Genomic DNA, 24,542 nt, shown 5'->3' with positions numbered 1-24,542 from the left:
CAAGTTGTAGACTACCTGTATTTGCTGTAGTGTGCATTGGACTATACATAACCATATGATTAAATTGATACATATTTACAAACGAAAAATACTTCTGAAAAATATTTTTACTATTTATAATTTCTGTAGTTTATGTAAAATGTTTACATCAGGTTTATGGAAAGTAGTACTGAAAATATGAAAATATTCTCTCATAAGAACTTTATGGTTGTATAATGGTTGCTATACATGTGATGAGCAAAAATGAGGAAATTTACTAGAAAGGTCTATCAGTGTCTGCAAACATAATTCCATACAAATAAGAATCTCAGCAGGCAGGTAATTACTAAGTGGGCTGCAGAGACTTGGAATACATCTATTTTGTCAGTCAATGAGGTGCTCTTCTTCTCATCTTTTGTCTCTCATTTTTGTTTGTTTAGGAAGAATCTGGCTTTCTAAGCCTGAAGCAGTTTTACCATAAAAACACAGAGCAAACAACGCTTCAAATATTACATTCAGTAGCCTATTAGTGTACTACTAAGCACCACTTTTGCTAAATGTAAGTCTACCGTGTGCTTTCAATGTAGTCACCTGAGTGGTTCATTATGGGCAAGGCAGATCCTGGACCAAGGGTTCAAATACTTGCGAAGCATAGATTTTGAAGGTTTCTTTGTCATAAAAGAGAGAAAAAGAGCATATTTTTAAAAGAGAATGTAAATTTTGCCACAAAGACCCAACAAAAGGGATATTAGATTGCATGCTACAGTGTTATATTGTATATACTATACTAGCTAAAAACCCGTGCTCTGCTACAAAACTATGAGATCGGGCTTGATAAATCAACAGAGTTTGAAAATTAATGACTAGTTACATCGGCCTCTCCTATCCCCTTCTCTCCCTCAGGCTAGCCCCACAGAAGCCTCTCCTCTCTTATCCCCTTCTCTCCCTCAGGCTGGCCCCATAGATCCTCTCCTCTCCCCTTCTCTCCCTCAGGCTGTCCCCATAGATCCTCTTGTATCGCCCTTTTCTCCCTCAAGCTGGCCCCATAGATCCTCTCCTCTCCTCTCCCCTTCTGTCCCTCAGGCTGGCCCCATAGATCCCCTCGTATCCCCCTTTTCTCCCTCAGGCTATTCCCATAGATCCTCTCCTCTCCCCTTCTGTCCCTCAGGCTGGCCCCATAGATCCTCTCCTCTCCCCTTCTCTCCTTTAGGCTGGCCCCATAGATCCTCTCGTATCCTCTCGTATCTATTGCCCCATAGACCCTCTCGTATCCCCTTCTCTCCCTCAGGCTGGCCCCATAGATCCTCTCGTATCCCGCTTCTCTCCCTCAGGCTGGCCCCATAGATCCTCTCGTATCCCCCTTTTCTCCCTCAGGCTGGCCCCATAGATCCTCCCGTATCCCCCTTTTCTCCCTCAGGCTGGCCCCATAGATCCTCTCATATCCCCTTCTCTCCCTCAGGCTGGCCCCATAGATCCTCTCCTCTCCCTTTCTTTCCCTCAGGCTGGCCCCATAGATCCTCTTGTATCCCCCTTCTCTCCCTCAGGCTGGCCCCATAGATCCTATCCTCTCCCCTTCTCTCCCTCAGGCTTCCTAGCCCCTTCCCTCCATGAGGCTTGCCCCGCATAAGCCTGACCTATGCTATCCCATTCTCTCCAGTTATTTTCAAGTTGTGAGGGGGAGTAGAACGTCTAACTAATTAGCATCAGAGCGTGTTATAATAATATAGGAAATACTAAGGCTCTGATGGTCATTTGGTGACCACCTTTAAAGCGCTCCATGGCATTGGGCCGGGTTACTTACGGGACCGCCTACTGCTATCGAATATCTCTCACCGACCCGTGCGCTCTCACAGAGAGGGTCTCCTCAGGGTGCCGTCAGCGCGGCAATGTCGTCTGGCAGGGGAAGGGCCTTCTCTGTGGGGGCCCCCACCCTCTGGAATGAACTACCCCCCGGACTTCGTCAGCTTTCGGACCTCCGGACCTTCCGCCGCGGGCTTAAAACATATTTATTTAATTGTGCAGGACTGAGCTAGATTTTAAATTACTGGTTTTAAATTGGGTTTTATTCTATTTTTAATTCTAAATTAACGGGCTTCTTAGAATAAGTTTTTTAACTGTTTTTTATAGTGTATTTATGTGTTTTTAAATGCCTGTACACCGCCCTGAGTCCTTCGGGAGATAGGGCGGTATATAAATTTGATCAATAAATAAATAAAATAAATAAATTTTGAAAAATCCTTTCTTAGTGAGCACCTAGAAGCCAAGAGGTACGTAGGTGGCAAATTTCAAGTTTGTAGGCTTTACGGTTCTGGAGATTTCACGATTAATGCATGAGTGGTTTTTGCTTTTATATATATATATATTATAATATGCCTAGTATAGTAGTTAAGGTGCTGACCTAGAAACTAGGAGACTATGACTTCTAGTCCCGCCTTAGGCTGGCTGGGTGACTTGGGCCAGTGACAAGCTCTCAGCCCAACTCAACTCATAGGGTAGCTGTTGTGGGAAAAAGAGGAGGAAGAAAGAGTATTATGAGGGTTCACTGCCTCGAGTTATTTATAAAGTATTGAAGGTGGAATAAAAAGAAATGATAACTTTTGCAGATACAATATAAGGACTATTTTAAATTTATTCTGATTTTTTTCAAATTTCCAGCTACCTCATAAGATTATCATGAGGCTGAGATGTAAAGTAAGATCACAAAAGAAAAATACAGTTAAGATTGCTAGCTGATGAGAAAAATATTTGGTTATTGTTTAAACAAAGACTTTAAAAATAGTAGGCTATTAGTAGTGAGAAAGATGAAGTAACTCTGTTCAGCTAAGCATTTTGACCTACAGAAGGTTGTAAGATATTCCCCCCTCCCCTCACCTACCATCGTTGCTGTAAGTTTCTTCAAATCTTAGCCTTCTTTGAATGGCAACTTCTACGGGAGAAGCTGGGTAGAGCAAGAGCCAACACTGCCTTGTAGAGATGCTGTCCACTTTGCTGAGCAGTTTAGATTGAGCAAACTAATAAAGGGCTTGAAACTTAGACTGGTTCTTAGCAGAAAAATGGAAAAGTATCAGCCAATTCTTATACCACATAACTAGGAGAATGGTGATCGGAGAAAGAGACATACAGTATTTTTGGGAGAATGGTGATGGGAGGAGACATGTTTCAAACTTCAGGTTTTATCTATCTTGAATTGTAACCATTTGCAATTATGATTTCCATGTTCTTTGTACTAGAGGGCCTTTATACTACCCGAAATAAAAACTACCTGATTAAGAATTATATTCCTGAATCCCTGTCAGCTAGCCTTCTAGTTTAAGTCTGGGAGAAGCCCGATGCTTTCCTGTTCTCTTTTTCTTATGAGAGGAAAATGCTCAATGTAAACAAAGCAGAAAAATCAGCTGGAAGTCCTCTTGCTTTCTCCAATTCCAGATATGGAGTGGCTCACAATTATTGCTGGTTTACCTGCCATTCATCTTGCGTAACAGAAGGAAAACACTAGAAGCTTTCCCCAGGTTGTGTCAGCGTTCCAGAAAACCCCCTCTCCAAGTAAGACTCCAAAGCAAGCATCTTTCACAGTTCTTTTACTAAGATAGATAAACTGGCACAACTGGGGAATATCCGAATCTGGGAGATCCGGGTCTTCCCTCAGAGAAAGACACTCCAAAACCACCACCCCTTGACCCCTCTGCCGATCACATGCTCCAATCGCCAACCGTCCCATCTTGAGACATCACTCCGACCACTCCTTCTCCAGATGCAGTCCTGGCCCAACCTTGACCGGCAGGAAGAATGTTATTATGTCTAATGGCCCCTTCTACTAACCCCCACTCCTACTTTCCCACATAGGAGAAAGTGGCAGCGCGGAAGCCTTTGGCCTAGTATGGCTTCCAAAGCTGACAGGTTGTGTATGTCCTCATACACGGAAAATTGAGTGAGAGTGGAGAGAGACAGCAATATACTCTGGAATAATTTGCTCTCCAGATACACAGCCTATTGGACAAATCCAGTTAGCAATATATGCTATAGCCTGAAAAATGCTGCCATATCTATATAAAAATGGAATGCACAAACAGTATTATTTATCGCAGCTGAACCAAATACTCTATTCCTTTTAAGGGGCTTCAAAAAAAAGAAATGTATTATTCCAACCCAAGGATAAATGTACATTGTAAAAAACAACATAACTTGTCTTTATTTTGTATTTAAATTTTAAAACATAATTTCTGTGCACAGGATAGCTTTATACATTGAAAATTATACCATTATAATTATATTATACTAAATATATATATATTATATTATTTTTATATATATATATATATATATATATAGCTTTATACATTGAAAATTATACCATTATAATTATATTATACTAAATATATATATATATTATTTTATATATATATATATATATTATATATATATATATAGCTTTATACATTGAAAATTATACCATTATAATTATATTATATATATATATATATATATATATATATATATATATATATATATATATATATTTTCTGAGGTTTTCACGGTGTTTGTATATAGGTCTTTGGTTGTTCGGGTTTTCTCCCGTAAAATTGGAAGTGTCTTGGCGACGTTCGACGAAGTCTCATTCGTCATCTTCAGGCTTCAGCTCGTGCTTCTGGGAGCAATGTGTGATCGCAGCTGTTTCTTCCTTTTAACTGCTAGTGGGGTTTGAACTGATTGGGTGGGAGCTTGGCTGTGCTCTGATTGGATGGGGTTTTTCTGTGCTCTGATTGGCTGGGGTGTGTCCTGTGTTGGTGGGGGCTTGGTTGTGCTCAGTCTAGTCTGTGCTGCAGGGGGATTTGAGCTGGTGAGCTGCATAGCTGTTGTTTGGCTTTGTGGTCGTGCTACATCTTCATAGTGGGTGTCAGTCTGCTGCATGAATGGATTGGAGGGGTTTGAAATGGCCAATGTTGCAGCTGCGGTCTGGCTTCTGGTCCTTGGTCGTGCTTCATGATCAGTGTGGGTTTGGGTCTGCTTTCTGGGTGGATGTGCGGTGGTGACATCCTGTGTGGACCTTGTGAGTGTGGGTCTGGTGTCATTCCTCGTATTAGGGACTCGTTTGTCAATCAGGGCGGGTTTCCAAATGGCTGGTAGGCGGGAGGTGTCATCTCGTTTGTTCATGCTGTGTGGGCGTTTTTCTATCTCAATGGCTTCTCTGATTATTCTGTTGTTAAAGTGTTCAGTTTTGGCGATAGTTCTGGTCTTTTTAAAGTCAATATCATGTCCTGTGACTTTAAAGTGTTGGACCAGGGAAGAAGTTGGTTCCTCTTTTTTGAATGAGTTCTTGTGTTCTTCAATGCGTGCACTTATTCTTCTGTTGGTTTGTCCAATGTATGTGGTGGGGCAGGCGGTGCATGGGATTTCATATACTCCTTGATTTTCTAACTCAATTTTGTCTTTGGGGTTTCTTAGGATGGTGGATATTTTTCTGTTTGTGCAGAATGCTGTCTTGATGTTGTGTTTGTGGAGGATCTTGCTGATTCTGTCTGTGGTGCCTTTTATATATGGGAGGAGGGCTGTGCCGTTTTCTTGTTCTCTGTCTTGGTTGTGCTCAGTCTAGTCTAGTGAAGATGTAGCACGACCACAAAGCCAAACAACAGCTATGCAGCTCACCAGCTCAAATCCCCCTGCAGCACAGACTAGACTGAGCACAACCAAGCCCCCACCAACACAGGACACCCCCCCCAGCCAATCAGAGCACAGAAAAAACCCCATCCAATCAGAGCACAGCCAAGCTCCCACCCAATCAGTTCAAACCCCCACTAGCAGTTAAAAGGAAGAAACAGCTGCGATCACACATTGCTCCCAGAAGCACGAAGCTGAAGCCTGAAGATGACGAATGAGACTTCGTCGAAACGTCGCCAAGACACTTCCAATTTTACACGGGAGAAAACCCGAACAACCAAAGACCTATATATATATATATATATAATACTATTTGGTATATATTATACCAAATAGCCAAATCTATCGTAAAAATTAAACCCTGTGCAGAAAAAAAAATACTTTGCTCAAATACTAATCTGACCTCAAAAAATATATGCAGAATCCATCTGAAATCTACTGTTCTAAGATTTATTCATCTTTTAAAAGATTATTTAAAGTATTTCCTTAATAGCTTCCTAGTACAATCGGAATTGTTTTCCCCCCCAAACATTAAAACCATTATGCAATTAAAACATTCAAAAGGAAAGTTAACGGGGGAGTTATTTATGTCCATTTTAAATGGCATTATTGTGGTTAATTCTAAAATGTCCTTGATTTTATTCTAAAAGTAAAGAATCCCTGATGTACATTTGCTATTCTTATCAATACCGGTAAATTCAGAGTTAAACCATACAAATGTGAAGGTGGCTTCATTTTACTCTTCCCTTTTTCTTAGTCTGAATACCTCTATAGTTAAATTAATCTCTACCATTAGGAAGCATGAGGCAACTGCCACAGGCAGCTGATGCTGTAGTTCATAAACACTTTACAGTACCTCCTTCCTAGTCATTTCCCCTGAACTTCTTACGCATTCTGTTGAGTGGAAAACAAAGCTGATTATGCTACATTACCTGTCTTACATCCTTTAAACTCAGGATGGATTATGGGCTGCTTCTGACTTAAAATAACATATGGCTCAAAATAATATATTGAGCCTATATGGCTCAAAAAACTCTTCCACACAGATATCTTCATTATTTAGATTGAGATAGAATAGAATAGAATAGAATTTTTTATTGGCCAAGTGTGATTGGACACACAAGGAATTTGTTTTGGTGCATATGCTCTCAGTGTACATAAAAGAAAAAAAAATACCTTCATCAAAGGTACAACATTTACAACACAAATGATAGTCATAGGGTCGCAATTTAACCCTTAATGATAGCAACAAGAAGTTACAGTCATAAGTGGAAAGAGATTGGTGATGGAAACGATGAGAAGATTAATAGTAGTGTAGATTTAGTAAATAGTTTGACAGTGTTGAGGGAATTGTTTGTTTAGCAGAGTGATGGCCTTCTGGAAAAAACTGTTCTTGTGTCTAGTTGTTCTGGTGCGCAGTGCTCTATAGCGTCGTTTTGAGGGTAGGAGTTGAAACAGTTTATGTCCAGGATGCGAGGGGTCTGTAAATATTTTCACGGCCCTCTTCTTGATTCGTGCAGTATACAGGTCCTCAGTGGAAGGCAGGTTGGTAGCAATTATTTTTTCTGCAGTTCTAATTATCCTCTGAAGTCTGTGTTTTTCTTGTTGGGTTGCAGAACCGAACCAGACAGTTATAGAGGTGCAAATGACAGACTCAATAATTCCTCTGTAGAACTGAATCAGCAGCTCCTTGGGCAGTTTGAGCTTACTGAGTTGGCGCAGAAAGAACATTCTTTGCTGCCCTTTTTTAATGATGTTTTTGATGTTAACTGTCCATTTTAGATCTTGCGATATGATAGAACCTAGAAATTTGAAGGTTTCTACTGTTGATACTGTGTTGTCTAGTATTGTAAGAGGTGGAAGTATGGAAGGGTTTCTCCTAAAGTCTACCACCATTTCTACGGTTTTGAGTGTGTTCAGTTCCAGATTGTTTTGGTTGCACCACAAGGCTAGTCGTTCGACCTCTCGTCTATATGCGGATTCCTTTATTATGGACTCCTTGTGCACAATATTAAGCAATATTTGTTAGCTTCTCCATAAGAACCAAGTCCATTGCTATATTAAATCACATTTCCTTTAAGAGACGTGTATTGTATTGTCCCTATGTTATGTTCATACACAAACTCCTCCCTGTCTTTAAAATGTAACAGATGCCTTTTAGTTATTGCATTATTTGCTTTTAATCGGCGAAAGTCGTCTTTAAGGTATCATGTGCCACCAGCTGCGAGGTAGTTAACGTGGTAGTCTGCAAACAAATACACACACAGTATCATTTGCAATGGGCCATTTCATGATGGAATTATGTAATGATCAACCATAGTCAGGAAGATGCACGTTAACACGCTCGCAGATCTTTGAAGACTCCGATTCTCGTCCTCCGTTGGCTTCAGTTGCCTATTGCAACCTTGCAAGTCGACACACGCAGAATCGACGCACCCCAATTCAGAAAGAAGCGCGAGAAAGGGGGAGGAAAAGAAAGGGGACGCTTTGGGAGCACTAAGGAGATACATTGGTTCCTGGTCCATACTATACGCGGATCTTCGCCCGATCCGTCCGAGTGCCCTAGAACAGAGGTCTCCAACCTTGGCAACTTTAAGCCTGGCGGACTTCCAGACTTAAAGTTGCCAAGGTTGGAGACCCCTGCCCTAGAACCAACGCGCTTCATAGAAAACTCCATGCAAGCCCCGTATTTTTTTGTTCTGGGGGCAGAAAACGTGGGTCAGAAGACCACTCAGCCCCCCACCCTCTTTGTCCTCGCTTTTTTTCGGCGGGCACGCGCTTTGCTGCCTTCGAAAGGGCGCCCACCCTGGCTCCCGCCTCTTTCTTTTTAGGCCGCGTCTCTTGCATAACGACTTGACGACGTCGGAACCCGCCGAGGCCCACAGGCCTCTCCCCAACCAGACAAAACACATTTGAGAAACGTGAGGCGGCGGCGATCACGTGGAGCCGTCGGCCAATGAGGAGAAGAGGGTGGGGTTCGGCTGCCTCGTCATTCAGCAGAGTTGCGTAGAGTCACAGGGCAAGCGGCGAGTAGAGAGAGTCAGCACAGGGCGTTCGGCTGGCGAGGCGAGGCAGCGCTTTGACGGGGTGGTGGTGCTGAAAAGCGAGAAGGAAGAAGAAGAAGCCTCGCGACCAAGCCGCTCCGTCTCTCTCTCTCTCTCTCTCTCTCTCTTTCATTGCCGCCGCGTTTACGGGACGCTGTGGGGCTCCTTCCCCAGCTGTGAGTGGGCGTGCGAGGCTGAGGGAAAAGGGGGTGATGCGTTTCCCGCTGGCGGCCATCTCCTCCGAAGCTGCCGCTTCCACGGCCGCAGCCGCTGCCTCCACCGGGGCTTAAGAGAGACGCGCTCGAGCGGAATCTTCCACCCTCGCCTCCCTGACCGGAGAGCGGGTCTTTTAAGGAGCGGGACCTAGCCCGACATGAGCCGCGAAGCCGACTTCGCTCGTTCCTGAACCACCCGGAGACGCTCTTCCACCTGACGAGCCGACCCCACCCCACCCCACCCCACCGGCTGCTACCCATCCACCCACCCCCGGCGAATCCGTCCGACTGTCGGAGATGGGGGTGAACTCGGTGCACTGGTTCCGCAAGGGGCTTCGACTCCACGACAACCCAGCGCTGAGGGAAGTCATCGAGGGGGCCGACACGGTGCGCTGCGTCTACATCCTGGACCCCTGGTTTGCGGGATCCTCCAACGTGGGAATCAACCGGTGGAGGTGAGTGGGCATGAGGAGGCAGCGGCGGCGGCTCCTTGGATGGAGCTGATCGCTTCTCACCCTCCCCAAATTCTGAGTCGATGCGCATGCGCACCGGCGCCTGATTATACAACCTCGAGTCTCCGCGGCCGCCTCAGGAATCGTTTCTAACGTCTCAACGGAAGGGAGGGGAGGGGGGTGATGACTCTCCCCCGCCTGTTTTCGGTGAAACGGGTTCGATAAGTGGCGCTTATTATTTATTTCCTTCTGAATTCAGCCCTTGTTTCCTAGGAAAGGCCTAAAAGGTTACATAAACTGCAAAAGGGTGCGCTGCCTTTTCCTTACGGCATGAGGGGAAGAGGTTTGGAAGATTAATACCAAATCACTGATATTAGGTAGCTTGTGTTGACGATCAAATGGCTCCGTAAAATCCTATTTTTTTTAGCTGATCCCAAATGGATGTTTGTAATCACATTTCTTGAGACAGGAGAGCAGGCTAACCTCTGCCAAGGCCTCGTAAGAATGAAAATTGTATAAGATTATTTTTTGTGTGTCTTGATTTATTATTATTATTATTTTCCTTGCATTGCAAAAGGCACTTAGTTTTGTTGCTTGGTTATATATAATGGTCATGCTGCTATCCCTACTTTTGCTTGTAAGTTTCCTAATTTGGATCTTTTCCAGTTTCTTTCCCAGTGCTGTCAGCAAAGAAACAGTGACATATGCAATCCCTCCTGTTGCTATGCACACACTTGCATTTCAATTGGATGTTTCATAACCGGTATTGAGTTCATGGAATTTGTGAAAAATCTGCCCAAAATTGTCGAGTTAGAGTAGATTGTTGGGTGTACCTGTTTGAATACAGTGCTTAACAGGAAGTGTATTGAATACAGAGAGAAGCTTTTGTGAGCTGCATCAAAATTAGATCAAGTGAAAGCTTCAGAAGTCTATTCCTTATCAAAAAGGCTCATGCCTTTCAACATCATTTATTAGTTGGAAAAGATGCTGCTAAATTCCTTATTTTTAACTATTTGGTTCTGTTTCTTACTTTTTTAAAAGCTGTAAAATTAGGAAATATATGCTGTGGTATGGATTTCATTTAGCATGGTGAGTGTAAATTTTATACTCCCTTAGGGGTTTAGAAAACAGATACTGAGCCATAGCAGAAGTGTAAAATGCGACTTGTTCAACAGTAGAGCATCTACTTTGCATGTAGAAGTTTAATCCTTTGCATGTAGAAGTTTAATCCTTGCCAATCTCAGTCAGCAATAGACAATTTTGCCAAACAATGCAAGGCATCTTTTGAGGTGTAACAGATATGGGTATAATTGGTACAGTTTCAGTAGAACATTTTAACATTCTAAAACAAGGATCAAGGCATAAAATCATTTTCAAATATTTATTAAGGCTCAGTGTTTTTAGGATACCATATTTTTTAAAGTCTGAAACAATTTTCTGTTTGTCTTTGTTTTGACCTAATCAGGGTTATAGCACTGTTTTATAATGGCAACAGCAGTAGTAGCCACTAGGCAAGAAAAATGAAAAACAGGGCTATTTTCCATAATATGAATAGTGCAGCTTCATGTGTGACTAACACTAATTGCCTGGCTGTGGTATCCAGAATTTTTTTCAGGCCTTTGTAAATCCAGTGTTAAGCACTTAAATGTCATTTATTTGAAATATTTGAAATGTAGTCCTCCAAGGATTCTGATTTTTCTAGAAACAAGTAAGCATGCTAATAAATTCTATTTGAGCACTATAATTTGATTCTCAGCAGTTGATTCATTGTTGATTTAGCATTATATGCAGATAGTGTTCCTGGTTTGTAAGTTACAGTAAATTGTGGATGGAATTGCCTGGGTTTGTTAGACCTCTCACTATTAGGGAGAGAAAGAGATTGAAAGCAATCAGTTGATTGCTTTCATAGGTCATTCAATAGTCATTCACAGGTTAGCAAGAATTGTATGTTACTTTTCTTCTGCATACTACCATAGGCTGTTGAAAGTATCTTAGAAAAAGAAGTAAATGAAGAGGAAATGCTTAGAATGTACAGAAAAATTCTGGGCTTGATGAAGTGAAGTGTACTGGAAACATTAGTTTGCGATGTGGTAAGGTGTGTGCAAAATTCATTCTAAACTTATGAATGAATTTCATTACAACTGACCTACTGACATGCTGTGCATAATTGTTAGCCTGCTGTGACATATACCAATCATTGACCTCTTTTCTCTTCATTAGTTTTCTGTAGCATAGGCGGTAGTATTCATATGGTGAAAACTTAGTACAGTATTCAGAAGTTTTACTGTGTAACTCATTTTTTTTCTGAATGTGCCTTATTTCTTTATTAACAAATTAAGAAAAATAAATTTGCAACAGGTTGCTTTTTTGAAATCTAGGTTATATATTCTGTTAAGGTTTCTATGACTCTTGTGTAAAATATCTTTTATTTACTAAATACTGTATAAAGCATTATTATATTTTTGATATAAAAATAGTTACTCAGGTACAATAAAATATCCATTAAGTATTTTATCTTATTGTTATAAAGCAGGAGTTAACAGTCCCATGGTTTCAGAATTTGAAGAAATGGTTGCCATGTGTGTCTGGCTAGTCACAAAAACAAGCAAGTTGGCCATGAAATTAAATACAAGGCACAAATTTGATATAAGTAAAACTAGTGATTTTCTGTAACCAAAATAGTAGTTTTTCAAAAGTAAGACTCATTATATTTTAGGAGTTTTTGTCCCATTTTAAAATGGTGAGAAGAATTATGGTTTTTAAGTGATCTTGGGATAGTTGAGGCTCTGAAACTTCAAGTTGTATGATTCACCCTGAAAATGTAAAGTGGGAAATTGCAATCAGTTTTCACAATTGTGATAGAATCCTCCAGGGGGCACAACATTACGTTCAACACTGCAGGTGGGTTGTGACCTCAGTTTGCCTAGAAGTGATAAATAAATAAATTTTTATCTGTTTTAATTTCTATGTGAAATTGTGCTCTTTTTTCTTAAGGTTTATTTCATATTCATATACAGCTGGTGTAGAATTAGGAATATTTATTTTATAATTAAATTTATTTATAATTAAATTTTTATACTGCCCTTCTCCCGAAGGACTCAGGGCGGTGTACAGCCATCTTAAAATACAACGAATAATTAGCAAATTTAAAAGAATTTAAAAACAAATATTTAACAAGGCCATCAACTAAAACTGTATCCTCACTACTAACAAATTATTGAGGATTATTCTTGTAAAATGTTAAATGTCTAATAAAAAAGCTTTTTCCTCAACACTCAACTTTTTCCTCAACACTCAATGGTTTTAGAAGGGTAAAATGAAATCAAGATGATGTACCTTTATGGAGAAGTACACTCATGGATATCTTATTTATACTTGATTTCAAGGGACCCCAACTCTAAAAGAACTTGGGTAACTATTAAAACAATATATAATGTAAAAGAAAACAGACTCATACAAATAAAAATCAAAAGATCACAATAAGCTCTAAAACTAATGCCAGGGACAGAGCCAGATCTTCAGAAATTTAGGGAACTTTTGCTTTTTCCTAGTATGTCATGTTATTGGCATGGAACAAATCAATAGTTGAATGAGGTGTGCTATGTGTTGAGTGTTAGAAGTTAATTGATTGAAATACGATGTTTCCCTGAAAATAAGATCCTGTCTTATATGTTTTTGAAGCCCGAAATAAGGGCTTGGCCTTATTTTTGGGGGGTCTTATTATTTTGGGGAACAATTTGGGGTGCCAGGTGGTAAGGGGGAGAAGCGAGGCACAGGAAGCCCTGCCATGCCTGGCAAGAGAAGAGACAGCAAGAATCACGGCTGCTTTTGCAGCTGATTGAGGCTGCAAAAGCAGCAAGAGGCAACATGCGTCTCACGCCCCCTTCAAGAACAGTCTTACCTCAATTGGTTGCAAAGAGCTTGGCCCCGATTGAGGCTCCCTGAGGTGGAGCCCGCAGCCCGGCACTTGAGAGGGTCTTGGTGGGGGAAAGCCTTTACGCAACCTAGCTTCTCCTTCAGGTGGGCAGAAGCTGGCTGGTTGTGAATCGGGAAGTCCTGGGAACTACTTCCCGGCTGGACACGGAACTCTGGCAGGAAAGCATCTCCTTTGGGCTACTGAGTGCCAGCCTGCATGCCTACTTGGTGCTGCAGGTGCCAGGCTACAATCCTGGGTCTGGTGGGTGATGCAGGTGCCAGGCCAGCTGTGTGCAGAGCTGGCATGAGAGTTGCAGTGGCTGCCAGGGCCCGAAAAGTGCCTGGCTTGGCGTAGCTGTAGCCCAGCCCCTGCAGCACCGAATAGACATACAGGCCGGCATTCAGCAGCCCAAACATTTGACAATGCAGGCGGGCCTTTTTTACTTTTCACCGGCTTTGTCTCCCTCTGTGTGTGTGTGAGCAACAGAGAGAGAAAAAGAGAAACTGTGGAGGGGAACCACAGATCAGGTAGACAAGATGCTCGGCGGTGAGGGAGGCTGTCCTTGGCAGGTGGAGTAGCGGCTTCCTCCTCCCTGAAGGCCCGCCCCACTTAAAGGCCTAGCGCGGCGCTTCCCCTAGCCCACATGCCCACCCGCATTCCCCTCCGGCTGCCCCTCTCCAAGCACTCTGATTGCGCAGCCTCCCCATTCCTCGAGCTAAACCAGCTAAGAGGCGCACACAAATTTGCTGGCCAGTTGCTGCTTTGGAGAAATGTCACAGTGGTTTTCTCTCCCTCCCTCCCTCCCTCCCTCCCTCCCTCCCTCCCTCCCTCCCTCCCTCTCATACACACACACACTCACTCACACACACACACACCGTTCTTTGGAATCGCAACATAGATGCTCCTTCCAGAATTGCAAGGCTGAAGGCTTTGGATGAAGAATTTTGGGGATGTGTATCTGTGCTACAATCCCAAGTAAAGAAAGATCGGCAGGAAAAGGGGAAGGAGGCTGGCAGCTGAGGATGTGCTCTGGATATCTGGGCCGAGTTGCACAGCCCTCGCTGGCTCAGCAGGCAGCAATTAAGGGGCTGAACCTCCAGGAGGTGACTGGAGAAGGAAAGAGCTGCCTCCTGTGCTGGCCACGACCACCCCTTCACTAGGGCTTATTTTCGGGGGAGGGTGTATATTTATGCCCACCCCAAAAATGAGGCTAGGCCTTATTTTCGGGAAAACAAGGTAGTAATACATCCTGCTTAGGCACAGAAAAGATAAAGACAGTATTACGGTGCACAGTTCTCCTGGCTCTTAAATTCAGTTACATATATCTATGTCCTAAAGCAGGGTTCCCAATCCCCAGCTGCGGCCCACTTCTGGGCCCTGAGTTGTTTGGAACCAGGCCACAGAAGTGATGGGCAAGCACGGGCCATCTCCTCCCGCTCGCCAGTCCACAAAGCCGAAAAGTTTGGGGAACTCTGTCTTAAAGCATGCCATCAATTATATATCAGTCATATAGTATTTGTACATACATATAAGTGACCTTTTATTCTGGAAATCTGTACTAAAAGAAAACCAGTGAAGGTACTTTCTTCTACATAGATTCCAGATATATGGACCTCAAATTCCAGAATTCCACAGCCAGCATAGCTGTTGATTTGAATTTTGAATTGAAGTCCACATAACTGGAAGTTGCCAAGATTGAGAAACAATGTATTAGACAAAAATAAGCTCAAAGTTCCTTACATGACTCAGATTTTCAATTTTAAAGCAATTTTATACTGTATTAAGCTGATTAGCAAATAAGTTACTGCTACTGAAATAAAAAGTATTTATAGTATGCATCCATATCTACTATATTATATCACAGTAAAATACCAAAATAAAGGCAAAAAAATAAAACTAAAGGAAGGAAAATATAAATAAAAAATTAACTAGCACCATTCATTATAGTCAACATACCTGTATTAGTGCTAAACCACCCTTGTACATTGCCCATATACCAAATCTTATCTTGCCTTATGTGTTATGTGCTTTTCACCTTGCTTTTCTTGAAGATTTTTAAAAGTTGAAGTCTTTCTTTGACATTCTGTTATATTAATAGGTTTATAAAATAGTTCTGATAGAAAAATAAAATAGTTTTAAGGTAAGAAAATAGTTTCCATAAGATAAAAATGTACAATTGAAGAAAGCTCTCAAGTAGCATTGTTTTATGTAGTTAATCTGAATGAATATTTAAGATGAGCGGAATTTGTATAACTAGTGAAATAAGAGTCAGGTATGCAACAAGTGCTCTGACAACTAAGACTATAAAGTAGTGAATAAAAACCTGTATTACAGAACACTAACGTTTTATCATAATCTATTAATGTATGTTTTAGCACTCTGATTCAGAAATAAAAGTTATATTCCTTGCAACTAACAAATTGGTATACTTATTATATTCAGTAAGAGATTAGATAATCTAATTCAGCAATATCCAAGTTAGTATCCATCTGTTTTATTGATTTTATAATTTCCCAACCAGCAGTGAAATATGTCAAATTTGGTTGAGAAAGTCATCTGGCATTAGTATCTTTTTCTCTCAGTTCTCAATTTTTTAAAGTTGAGATACAAATGCATAAATCTTAATGTTAATAATGAAAATCAAAATATGTCGAATGGTTTACTTAATTGTTGCTGATTCTGTTACTAGATTAAATGTTTCCCTCAATATAGGTCCCTATTAAATTAGAAAAACTATGCTGCAAAATAAATTTATTTGTGAAATATTATTGATACATTTTAGGGATTTTTTGTTTATATTCTTTTGATTAAAACTTTATTTAATTTTTTAAAAAATGCTCTTTATTCATCAATGGGGAATTTTGTTTTGCCTGGCACAGCTTGCAAAATAAATTACACTGCTCACAAATGTTTACAATACTTCCCCATGTTATAATTAAAAAGTGTTTTCTGTGGAGGAGTTGAGTTTCCTATGTTTAAAGTATTTTGACAAAGAAAAAAATGTAGTATTGCTTTTTTTTTTTTTGTTTACATTTATACCCCGCCCTTCTCCGAAGACTCAGGGCGGCTTACAGTGTATAAGGCAATAGTCTCATTCTATTTGTATATTTTTACAAAGTCAACTTATTGCCCCCCCAACAATCTGGATCCTCATTTTACCTACCTTATAAAGGATGGAAGGCTGAGTCAACCTTGGGCCGGGCTTGAACCTGCAGTAATTGCAGGCTTTGTGTTCTTAATAACAGGCTTTACCAGCCTGAGCTATCCGGCTTTGATTGTGCTGCTGACTTAAAAACATTATGCAGGTGAAATATGGCCTTTCAAGAGCAGGATTAGAACCATACAAGTCTGGGTAGAATAGGATTTTAATTTAGGTTATTTCTATAGAGAAGGTTTACTCTTGCTAAGATTTATGCAGACTGGGAGGAAATTAACCTTTTATTCAATTATTTGAAAATCAGTTATGGTATATATTTTTCTTGCCCATATTTTCATAATTAAAAGTTACGTTGCAACTTAGTTGATTTTAAGAATCAGTCTTTAATAATTCATAACCAACCCTAAGAATTTTGCGTTGGCACAAAACTTTCTACACCCTGCTCTTTCCTCCAATAAAAAAAATTGTTTTATTGTAGCTTGACTTATTGTAGTAAATGTAAGTCTGTAACATTTAATCCACAGATGTTCCTTTTGTGATCTTTGAAACTCCTTGTTATTTAGCCACCAAAGGACAGTAAAAGAAGTAAAAACAGCTGCATTTGTCATTGATAATTGTGGTGAAAATTGAGCGGTTTCCATTTTTGCTCTGTGAAAGGAGCCAGATTTTTCTTTCCACAATGTATTTTAGTGAGCTGAATATGTGTATTTCTGATGTTCTATACTAGCACATGGTAAATCTCTTGGGCCTAAAATATTATCCAGCCCTGCTAGGTTGACAGAGTAGAATTGTGTCAGAGAAGAGTTATTTAGGGATCCATGACCTTTTCTAGCTTTGAGGAGGTTTTGTTTTTAAAGGGATGCCTGGGTAGATGCCAGGTTTAGCTACAATCAGTATGTATCTTCATAGACATCTTTTATCTTTGTCGGTAGATATTAGAACTATGTTGATTTTGATTACATGTTAGTGAGAATGGAGGAACAATGAATGGAAAAGCTTCATAATACATTTCTATCAGTAGTACAATAATTCGTTTTACCTGTATTATTTGGCATTTAAATTGGCTAAGCTTTAAAGATGCAGTTGTATGAAATATTGTAGACTAGTTTAAGTTTTTATTTACTTTCTAAAAAACATCTGATTTTCTTTAGAAGTGCAGCCTGATCTCTTCAAAACACTGGTGATGAACTTGAAATTCAAGTTATGAAACTGTGTTGTAGCATGATCTCTAAAGTAGGTCATTGTGACGGGAGTAATCCAAACAGCCTTGCCTGGTTGCTAGAGCAACAGCCTATTTAAAAAAACTTTCTTGTTGATTCATATTGAAGTAAGCCTTTAGAAATCATGTAAAAAAACTGGATAAGAAAGACACACCAAAGGTAATACTAGCAAATATTTATTAAACTGGCTGTCTTTCTCTAGAAAGTTTAAGGGACTTGAAGGATGGAATGGTATATCTTTATTTTATTAGAGTAAATGTTATCTTTCTCCATGGACCAGTAAAAAGCATAGTTATGTGATACATGAAGAAAAAGTATCACTATAACATAAATACTTGCCTTAGATAAATAACGGTTCCTAGCTTTGACTATAATCTATAATTCCTTCCTTTACATAATACAGGCAATCCTCGACTTACAACAGTTCATTTAGTGACTGTTCAAAGTTACTACACCACTAAAAGAAATGACTTACGACTGTTTTTCACAGTTACAACCTTTCCAGCATTCCCATGATCATGTGATCAAAATATAAATGTTTGATTTATTCTCATGACCATTGCTGTGTCCCGGGACCATGTGATCACCTTTTGAGATTCTGACAAGCAAATTCAGTGGGGAATGATCCTCTAGAACTGGTTCTGCTTCCCATAGGATCCATTTTTTATTTTTATTTTAAATTAATCATAAGCGCTTGTTTTCTTTTTGTAATTTAAAAATACTTTTCTATAGCAAAACTGCTTATCCCTACATAACAAATGACTTAGATTAATTTTTAAAACAATACAGGTCAATATCTAAAATTAAGGTTTCTCTGTGGCTCTCTCAGAGCCAGCACACCATATCCCAAAAACTTAGGTCTTTATTAGAATGTAAGTGCTTTCTAATATGGATCGTCTATCTGAAAAATCAGGTTAGAGATACATCATGATGTTCCTGAGTATGTTAGATAAGTCAGTTTTGAATATTGACAGAAAATTCTTGGAAATGGGAGGGAAAAAAAACCTAAGAAGCGTGATTCATTTGTTTCATTTCAATCAGCATATATACATTTGAAAATGTTATCAAATCTATATAACTATAATGTTGAACTATTATGTCTTTTGATAGTTAATAATGGAAAAGCTTTATAGGTCTTCATATAGATTCTTGTTGTCTTCAAATGATTTACACTAGGACAGTTTTTTCTTACACTTAGTTTAAAGCAAGGGTGTGAAACTGGCGACCCACGGGCCGGATGTGTCACGCGCAGGCCATGCCCACCCCAGCTCCGCAAATGGGGAAAATGTCACAAAATGTCACATGACGGTAACGTGACACCACAGATTTGACACCCATGGTTTAAAGCATTGGCTCATGGTGTTTGGCCAGAACTACTACTATAATAGTTGTAAAGATAGACTAGAATATTTTCTTCACAGCAGTCACTTCTCTTTCAAAAATTTTCTGTGCTCAGATTTGTGGAAAGGGGGAAAATAATTGTTCTAGACACTTTAAGAAACTTCAAGTGAAACTCTTTAATACAGTAATTAAATAATCTGCAAGCTATCAAAGTTAATCAATGGCTATCCGTAGTTTTGATAAATAAAAAGCCTACCAGATCTGTTCAATAATCTAAAAATGTTATATGACATAAACAAAACAATACTTGTTCATGTATTTCTGTACTTAAATAGTATCGCATTCTATTGAATTCTGCTAATCATTCAAAAAAATTTAAGTTTGTGAATCAGCAGATTTAAAGTACAGCTAAAATTCCAATCATACATATTGTATTCAGCTACAAGATGTTCCTGGCTCTTGAAATATTCTAATCTTTACAAAGTGACTGTTTTCCCTTATTTTGGCCACTATTATATTTTCAAATGAATGATGTCATTAACATTTTGAAAAAATAAAGAGAAAATGAAGTTTGGGAAATTAAACTTTTTTAAACTTTTTACAGTGCTTAAAATAACAATTATGTCAAGAGGAAAGTGAGTTATTAGAGCAGAATTTTATAAACAAATACATAGAGATTTCTTTTATTTTGATTAATATCTTATTAGCATTCTTCAATTTTTTCAGGATCTGCTGTGCTGTTAAGATAAATTTTGTAGTTTTCTGGAATTTTTTTTTAATATCCTCTGAACTTTTGAATTGCACCTTAGTTCAGGCAGAGGGATAATTAGGGCCAGTTATGTATTTCATTATATAGAGCTGTTTGATTCCTGTCATCACAGTGAAGGTATTGCCACACAGATTTGATTTTTTTGGAATAATTTTATTAAAGTTTACAAATACAAAGATAAAAAAACTAATGCAAACTAAAAAAATATAAAAAATAAACGAAAAAATAAAATAAATAGAAAAAATAAAAAAAGAAGAAAAAGATTCAGGTAATCCTCAATTTAGAACCATTTATTTAGTGACCATTTGAAATTACTGAAAAAAAGTGACTTATGGTTATTTTTCAGAGTTATGGCCTTTGCAGCATCCCAGGATCATGTGATCAAAATTTAGACGCTTGGGCAACTGGTTCATATTTATAATGATTGATGTGTCCCAGGTTCATTTGATCACCTTTTGAAACCTTCTGACAAAGTCAATGGGCAAGCCAGATTCACTTAACTGTGTTACTGACTTAACTGCAATGATTCACTTAACTGTGGCATGAAAGGTCATAAAATGGGGCAAAACTCACTTAATTTAGCAACAGTCTTGCTTAGCAACAGAAATTTGGGGTTCAATTGTGGTAGTAAGTTGAGCACGTGTATATAGAAAATGATTGTTATGCACAATGTACAGCTTCAATTAAAAAACTCTCTTCCCATGTCTCACCCCTTACCAATAATCAAATTTCAAAAAATATATCATTTAGTTATAATTAGTAAAAGTCTATTAAGAGTTGCTAAAAACATTAACATTAACATATTTTAATCTTAATTAAAAACTTCAGTTTTATAATCCAAAATTATTACTTACTCTAAAAAAGCAAAACAAATCTCTCTCCACTTATAACAGATCTTTAAAGCCGCCCCATTCAGTTCTAGTAAAAAGAAAACCTTACAAAATATATATTTTAACTTGATCAAGCAGGTTCACTTTATAAACCTTTTTAGTTTTTAAAAGCTTCATGTTTAATCCCATCAACATCAAGTAATGTCCCACAAGTTGCTTTCTTATTATTTTCTTTCCTTTCTTCTTTCAGAAACAGCTTGAGTACTATAATTCTTCTTTTGTCTCTTCCTAGAGTTTTCTTGATTTCATGCATTCCTTTTATAAATCCAAGATAAGGCTTTCCAAATCACTCTTGTATGTTCCCTTTCATTATTAAGACTTCAGTTGGTTTCATTTATAAATCCATTTTGGCATCATTCACAATATCAAGCTTATACTCTGGCATTTTAAAATCCATTTTCAGAACAACAGCATCTTTTTCTATTTTCACTTTCGTAATCCATAATTTTTTAAAACTCCAAATCCACATTCAACTCAGTTTTAATCTCTGTTTTATGCAGTAGAATTTGTTGTTCTTCTAGATCCTTTGCCATAGTATCTATCTTGTAAGTAATGTCTTGTATGTAACTTGAGTGTATTGTTCCCAAACAGCCTTAATATATTATAGTCAAATAGTGTTGCTTTTTTCTACTTTTGTGTTCTCTCCTTTAATTTCTTTCTTATCATCTGTTCATTTTCCAATCAACAAAACTTTTTTTTGGGGGGTGGGGTGGGGAGAACGGATTTCTTAATTAATTTTAAGACCTCATATATTGTTTTATAAACCTCACAGGTAATATTTTCAATTCCATCTAGCCCCTTAATTTTCCAGGATCCACATTCTGGTCCACCCATTTGCTGTTTTCCAAAAAGTAAAGCTTTTCTTTTTAATCCTTACACTAATACTCCTACAGAATTTATCAAATGTATGACTATAAATTCCTATTGTAAATAATCAGCTTCTTGGGTCTGTTTGGCAGTACCTTCCATAGGCATACTTTTATTCCTAGCTTAAATCCTTTGCAATTCATGGATGTCCAACAATCAAGAGTATATCATCAATCTCAAGGCTTCAGCAATGTCAGTGGCAGCCTTTGCTCATTTTCAGATGCCAACTAGAATATTGGTTCATGAGAAAGTTTCTTCTTCCAACTACTTATTCCTGAAGATAAATCAACCGAATTCCCCCCCCCCCCCGCTATCAGACAACCCACTTAGTGACCATGGATACCTCCACTATCAGATTGGAATTCCTAGCAAGGATTTCAGGTTTCTACAGCTCTGATTACTGAGGTGGGGCAGGGGTGGTGGGGGTTCAAGAAGATCAGCAGCACAGGACACAAGGAATATTTAACATTTTAAGAGACTGCTGTTGCCTTTTTCTTTAAAGATTTTTTTTTACATGATAGCCAGTGTTTGCTATGGGTAACCCTTCAGAATCAGTATTTTTGTACAATAGCAGTTTAAAATCACTTTAAAATAACGTAACTATTATTTAGTGCAACTGAAGAATGTTTGAAAAACAATATTTCAATCAGTGTAAACAGCAACATACTATGAATAGGGAGCACATTAATTTAGGGATGGGATGAAGGGAGTTAGTAGAGAAAAGAAACAACTCTTTCTATGCATAGGTGAAGCCTAATACAGATACATGGTAGAATATCAGTATATAGTAAGAAATCTCCAATTAACTTTTTATTTTTTAGAGGATAACAGAATTGAAATAATTTCTATATTGGATTTTAATGTACATTGACATGAAATAGCTGTACACCATTATCAAAGTTTGCACACTCTTTCAGCTGTAGTCCTCAATTTGAATAATAGCAGCATTAATACATCATCTCCGACAGTGTCTATAAGGATTTCTGAATATACCATGGAAGCTACATACACACACTTGCACCACAATGCATTTTTGTGTGATGGCTGCAATCTGTAGAACCAATATAATATATTATGATTGGTTATAACTCTTTTCTGTACAAATCTTGCCTTTGCAGCCAACTTTTTAATAAAAAAATAAACATACTTCCTTCATGTCATTCTCCTTTCAGATTTCTTCTTCAGTGTCTTGAGGACTTGGATGCCAACTTACGAAAACTAAACTCTCGTTTATTTGTGATTAGAGGACAGCCTGCAGATGTATTTCCTAGGCTTTTCAAGGTAAATCTGGATTATTTGAAGCAATGCAAAAGTATTTCAACTTACTTGATTATACCTAAAAGTAATCTGTGTAATATTTATTGGCCATATTTAATGGGCATAATTTGGCTAAGATTTGCATCACAACATTGGGATTTAAAAATAAAAACTTATTGAGATTGCCTACTTTTTAATTTTTTTATTTTACTGTTTCATATTATAATGTGGTTAGATACTTTAGATATAAATATTTATGATCTGTAAATTGCATTGATGCGACCATCTATAAAGATGAAGCAAAGATCTAAATTTATAGTACCTTGTTGCAACAATGTGTATTCATGAGGCTTTTTGTTCTATCTTCATTCTTTCAGCTTGTTATCTCTTGGTAAAATCTATTCAAATTAAGACGAAATAGCATACTGTAAGAGCACACATCTGAGGGAAGTAAAGGCTTAATTGCATATAATCCAGTTTTATGAATATAGACATTTTAAGAGGGGAGTAATAAAAATATAGTTTGGAATCTCAAGGAGATCCTATATTGATACTGAATTATGAATGGTAAAAGTCTGTTCAGTTCTAGGAAAGCGGGGCTAAACCTCTTTAAGGATTTTCAAATCGCTGTATAATTTAATGAAATATTCATTTTATGGGTCCAGTTCTGTTATAGTGGAAAAAGGAGGGCTAAGGTCTTTGCTCCAGCTTGCTTAAAACCTTCTGTAGCAGAATTCCTGGCTTGTACACGGAGAATTTTTTTTTCTGCATTTGCTATTGAATATAGTCATTTGTTTTTATGCATTCAGGGTATTTATTATTCTTTCTTGTTCCTTGACTTGGGAGAATTGCAGTTTTAAAAATCACATTATTATTTGAAATTATAGGAATGGAATATTTCAAAACTTTCTATTGAATATGACTCTGAACCATTTGGAAAGGAGAGAGATGCAGCAATTAAGAAATTGGCCACTGAAGCAGGATTGGAAGTCATTGTACGGATATCACATACCTTATATGACTTAGACAAGTAAGATACTAATTTCTTAAGTATAAAAGAAAAATAATGTTTTATGTAGTATGAATAGATACCGATACCGATAGAGGATAGAAAATAATTCTGAATCAATGTTTTTTATTAAAGTATTTTCCTGTAATATATCCATTTTTATAATTATTTAGTAGCATAATGGATAGTTTCGATGCCAATCAAATTTAGCAGTTTAAGCACTATGAAACATTTATATTTACATACTAAACATGTATACTGCTGATTTCAACAAATTCACTCATGGCACTTTACAGTAAAAACATAAAAACATCCATGATAAAGATCAATAAAATATCCATAGTAACAGGATTCAGACAAATGTAACACTAAAATGGTCATGATAGGTTTAAAAATAAAAATATTTTAAACATTGGAGATGTTAAACCATAGCAGAAAATTTGGTGATATTTGTACGATATGGAAAATCCCTATAAAACAGCTGTCTTTAATTGTTCCTTGACTGTTATCAGAGAGGAGGCAAGCCTGACGCTGCAGGGAAGCTGATTCAGAGAACTAACACTATAACAGGAAAGCAACACCTCCTGGTAACAGCCAACCAAATTAGGTTACCAGCAGGAGCTTCTTTCAGTGCTTCTGAACAGTCTTGCTGTTCATGACAATTCTGACTGGATAATGTAGCCCTGGATATATCTAGATCCCAAGCTGTGTGGAACTTCATATGTTAAAACTAGTACTTTAAAGGTAATAATTATCCAGTATAACTGGATT

At 38.3% G+C, this 24,542-nt stretch overlaps 1 protein-coding gene across 2 annotated transcripts in view; it reads left to right on the top strand.

Moving 5' to 3' along the window:
- Nucleotides 1-8,644: 8,644 nt before the first annotated feature.
- The window catches only part of CRY1 (cryptochrome circadian regulator 1), a 29,821-nt gene continuing 13,923 nt past the window's right edge, over nt 8,645-24,542 (top strand). For both annotated transcript variants that reach the window (XM_058190395.1, XM_058190394.1), the window contains exons 1-3: nt 8,645-9,348; nt 22,678-22,786; nt 23,650-23,792. In XM_058190395.1, the coding sequence (XP_058046378.1) occupies nt 9,191-9,348; nt 22,678-22,786; nt 23,650-23,792 (410 nt within the window). In that variant the 5' untranslated portion in view covers nt 8,645-9,190. The remainder of the gene's footprint in view (nt 9,349-22,677; nt 22,787-23,649; nt 23,793-24,542) is intronic.

The sequence above is a fragment of the Ahaetulla prasina genome, chromosome 7 (genome assembly GCF_028640845.1).
Source record: "Ahaetulla prasina isolate Xishuangbanna chromosome 7, ASM2864084v1, whole genome shotgun sequence".
Lineage (NCBI taxonomy): Eukaryota > Metazoa > Chordata > Lepidosauria > Squamata > Colubridae > Ahaetulla > Ahaetulla prasina.
This window is presented reverse-complemented; position numbering and strand designations above follow the sequence as displayed.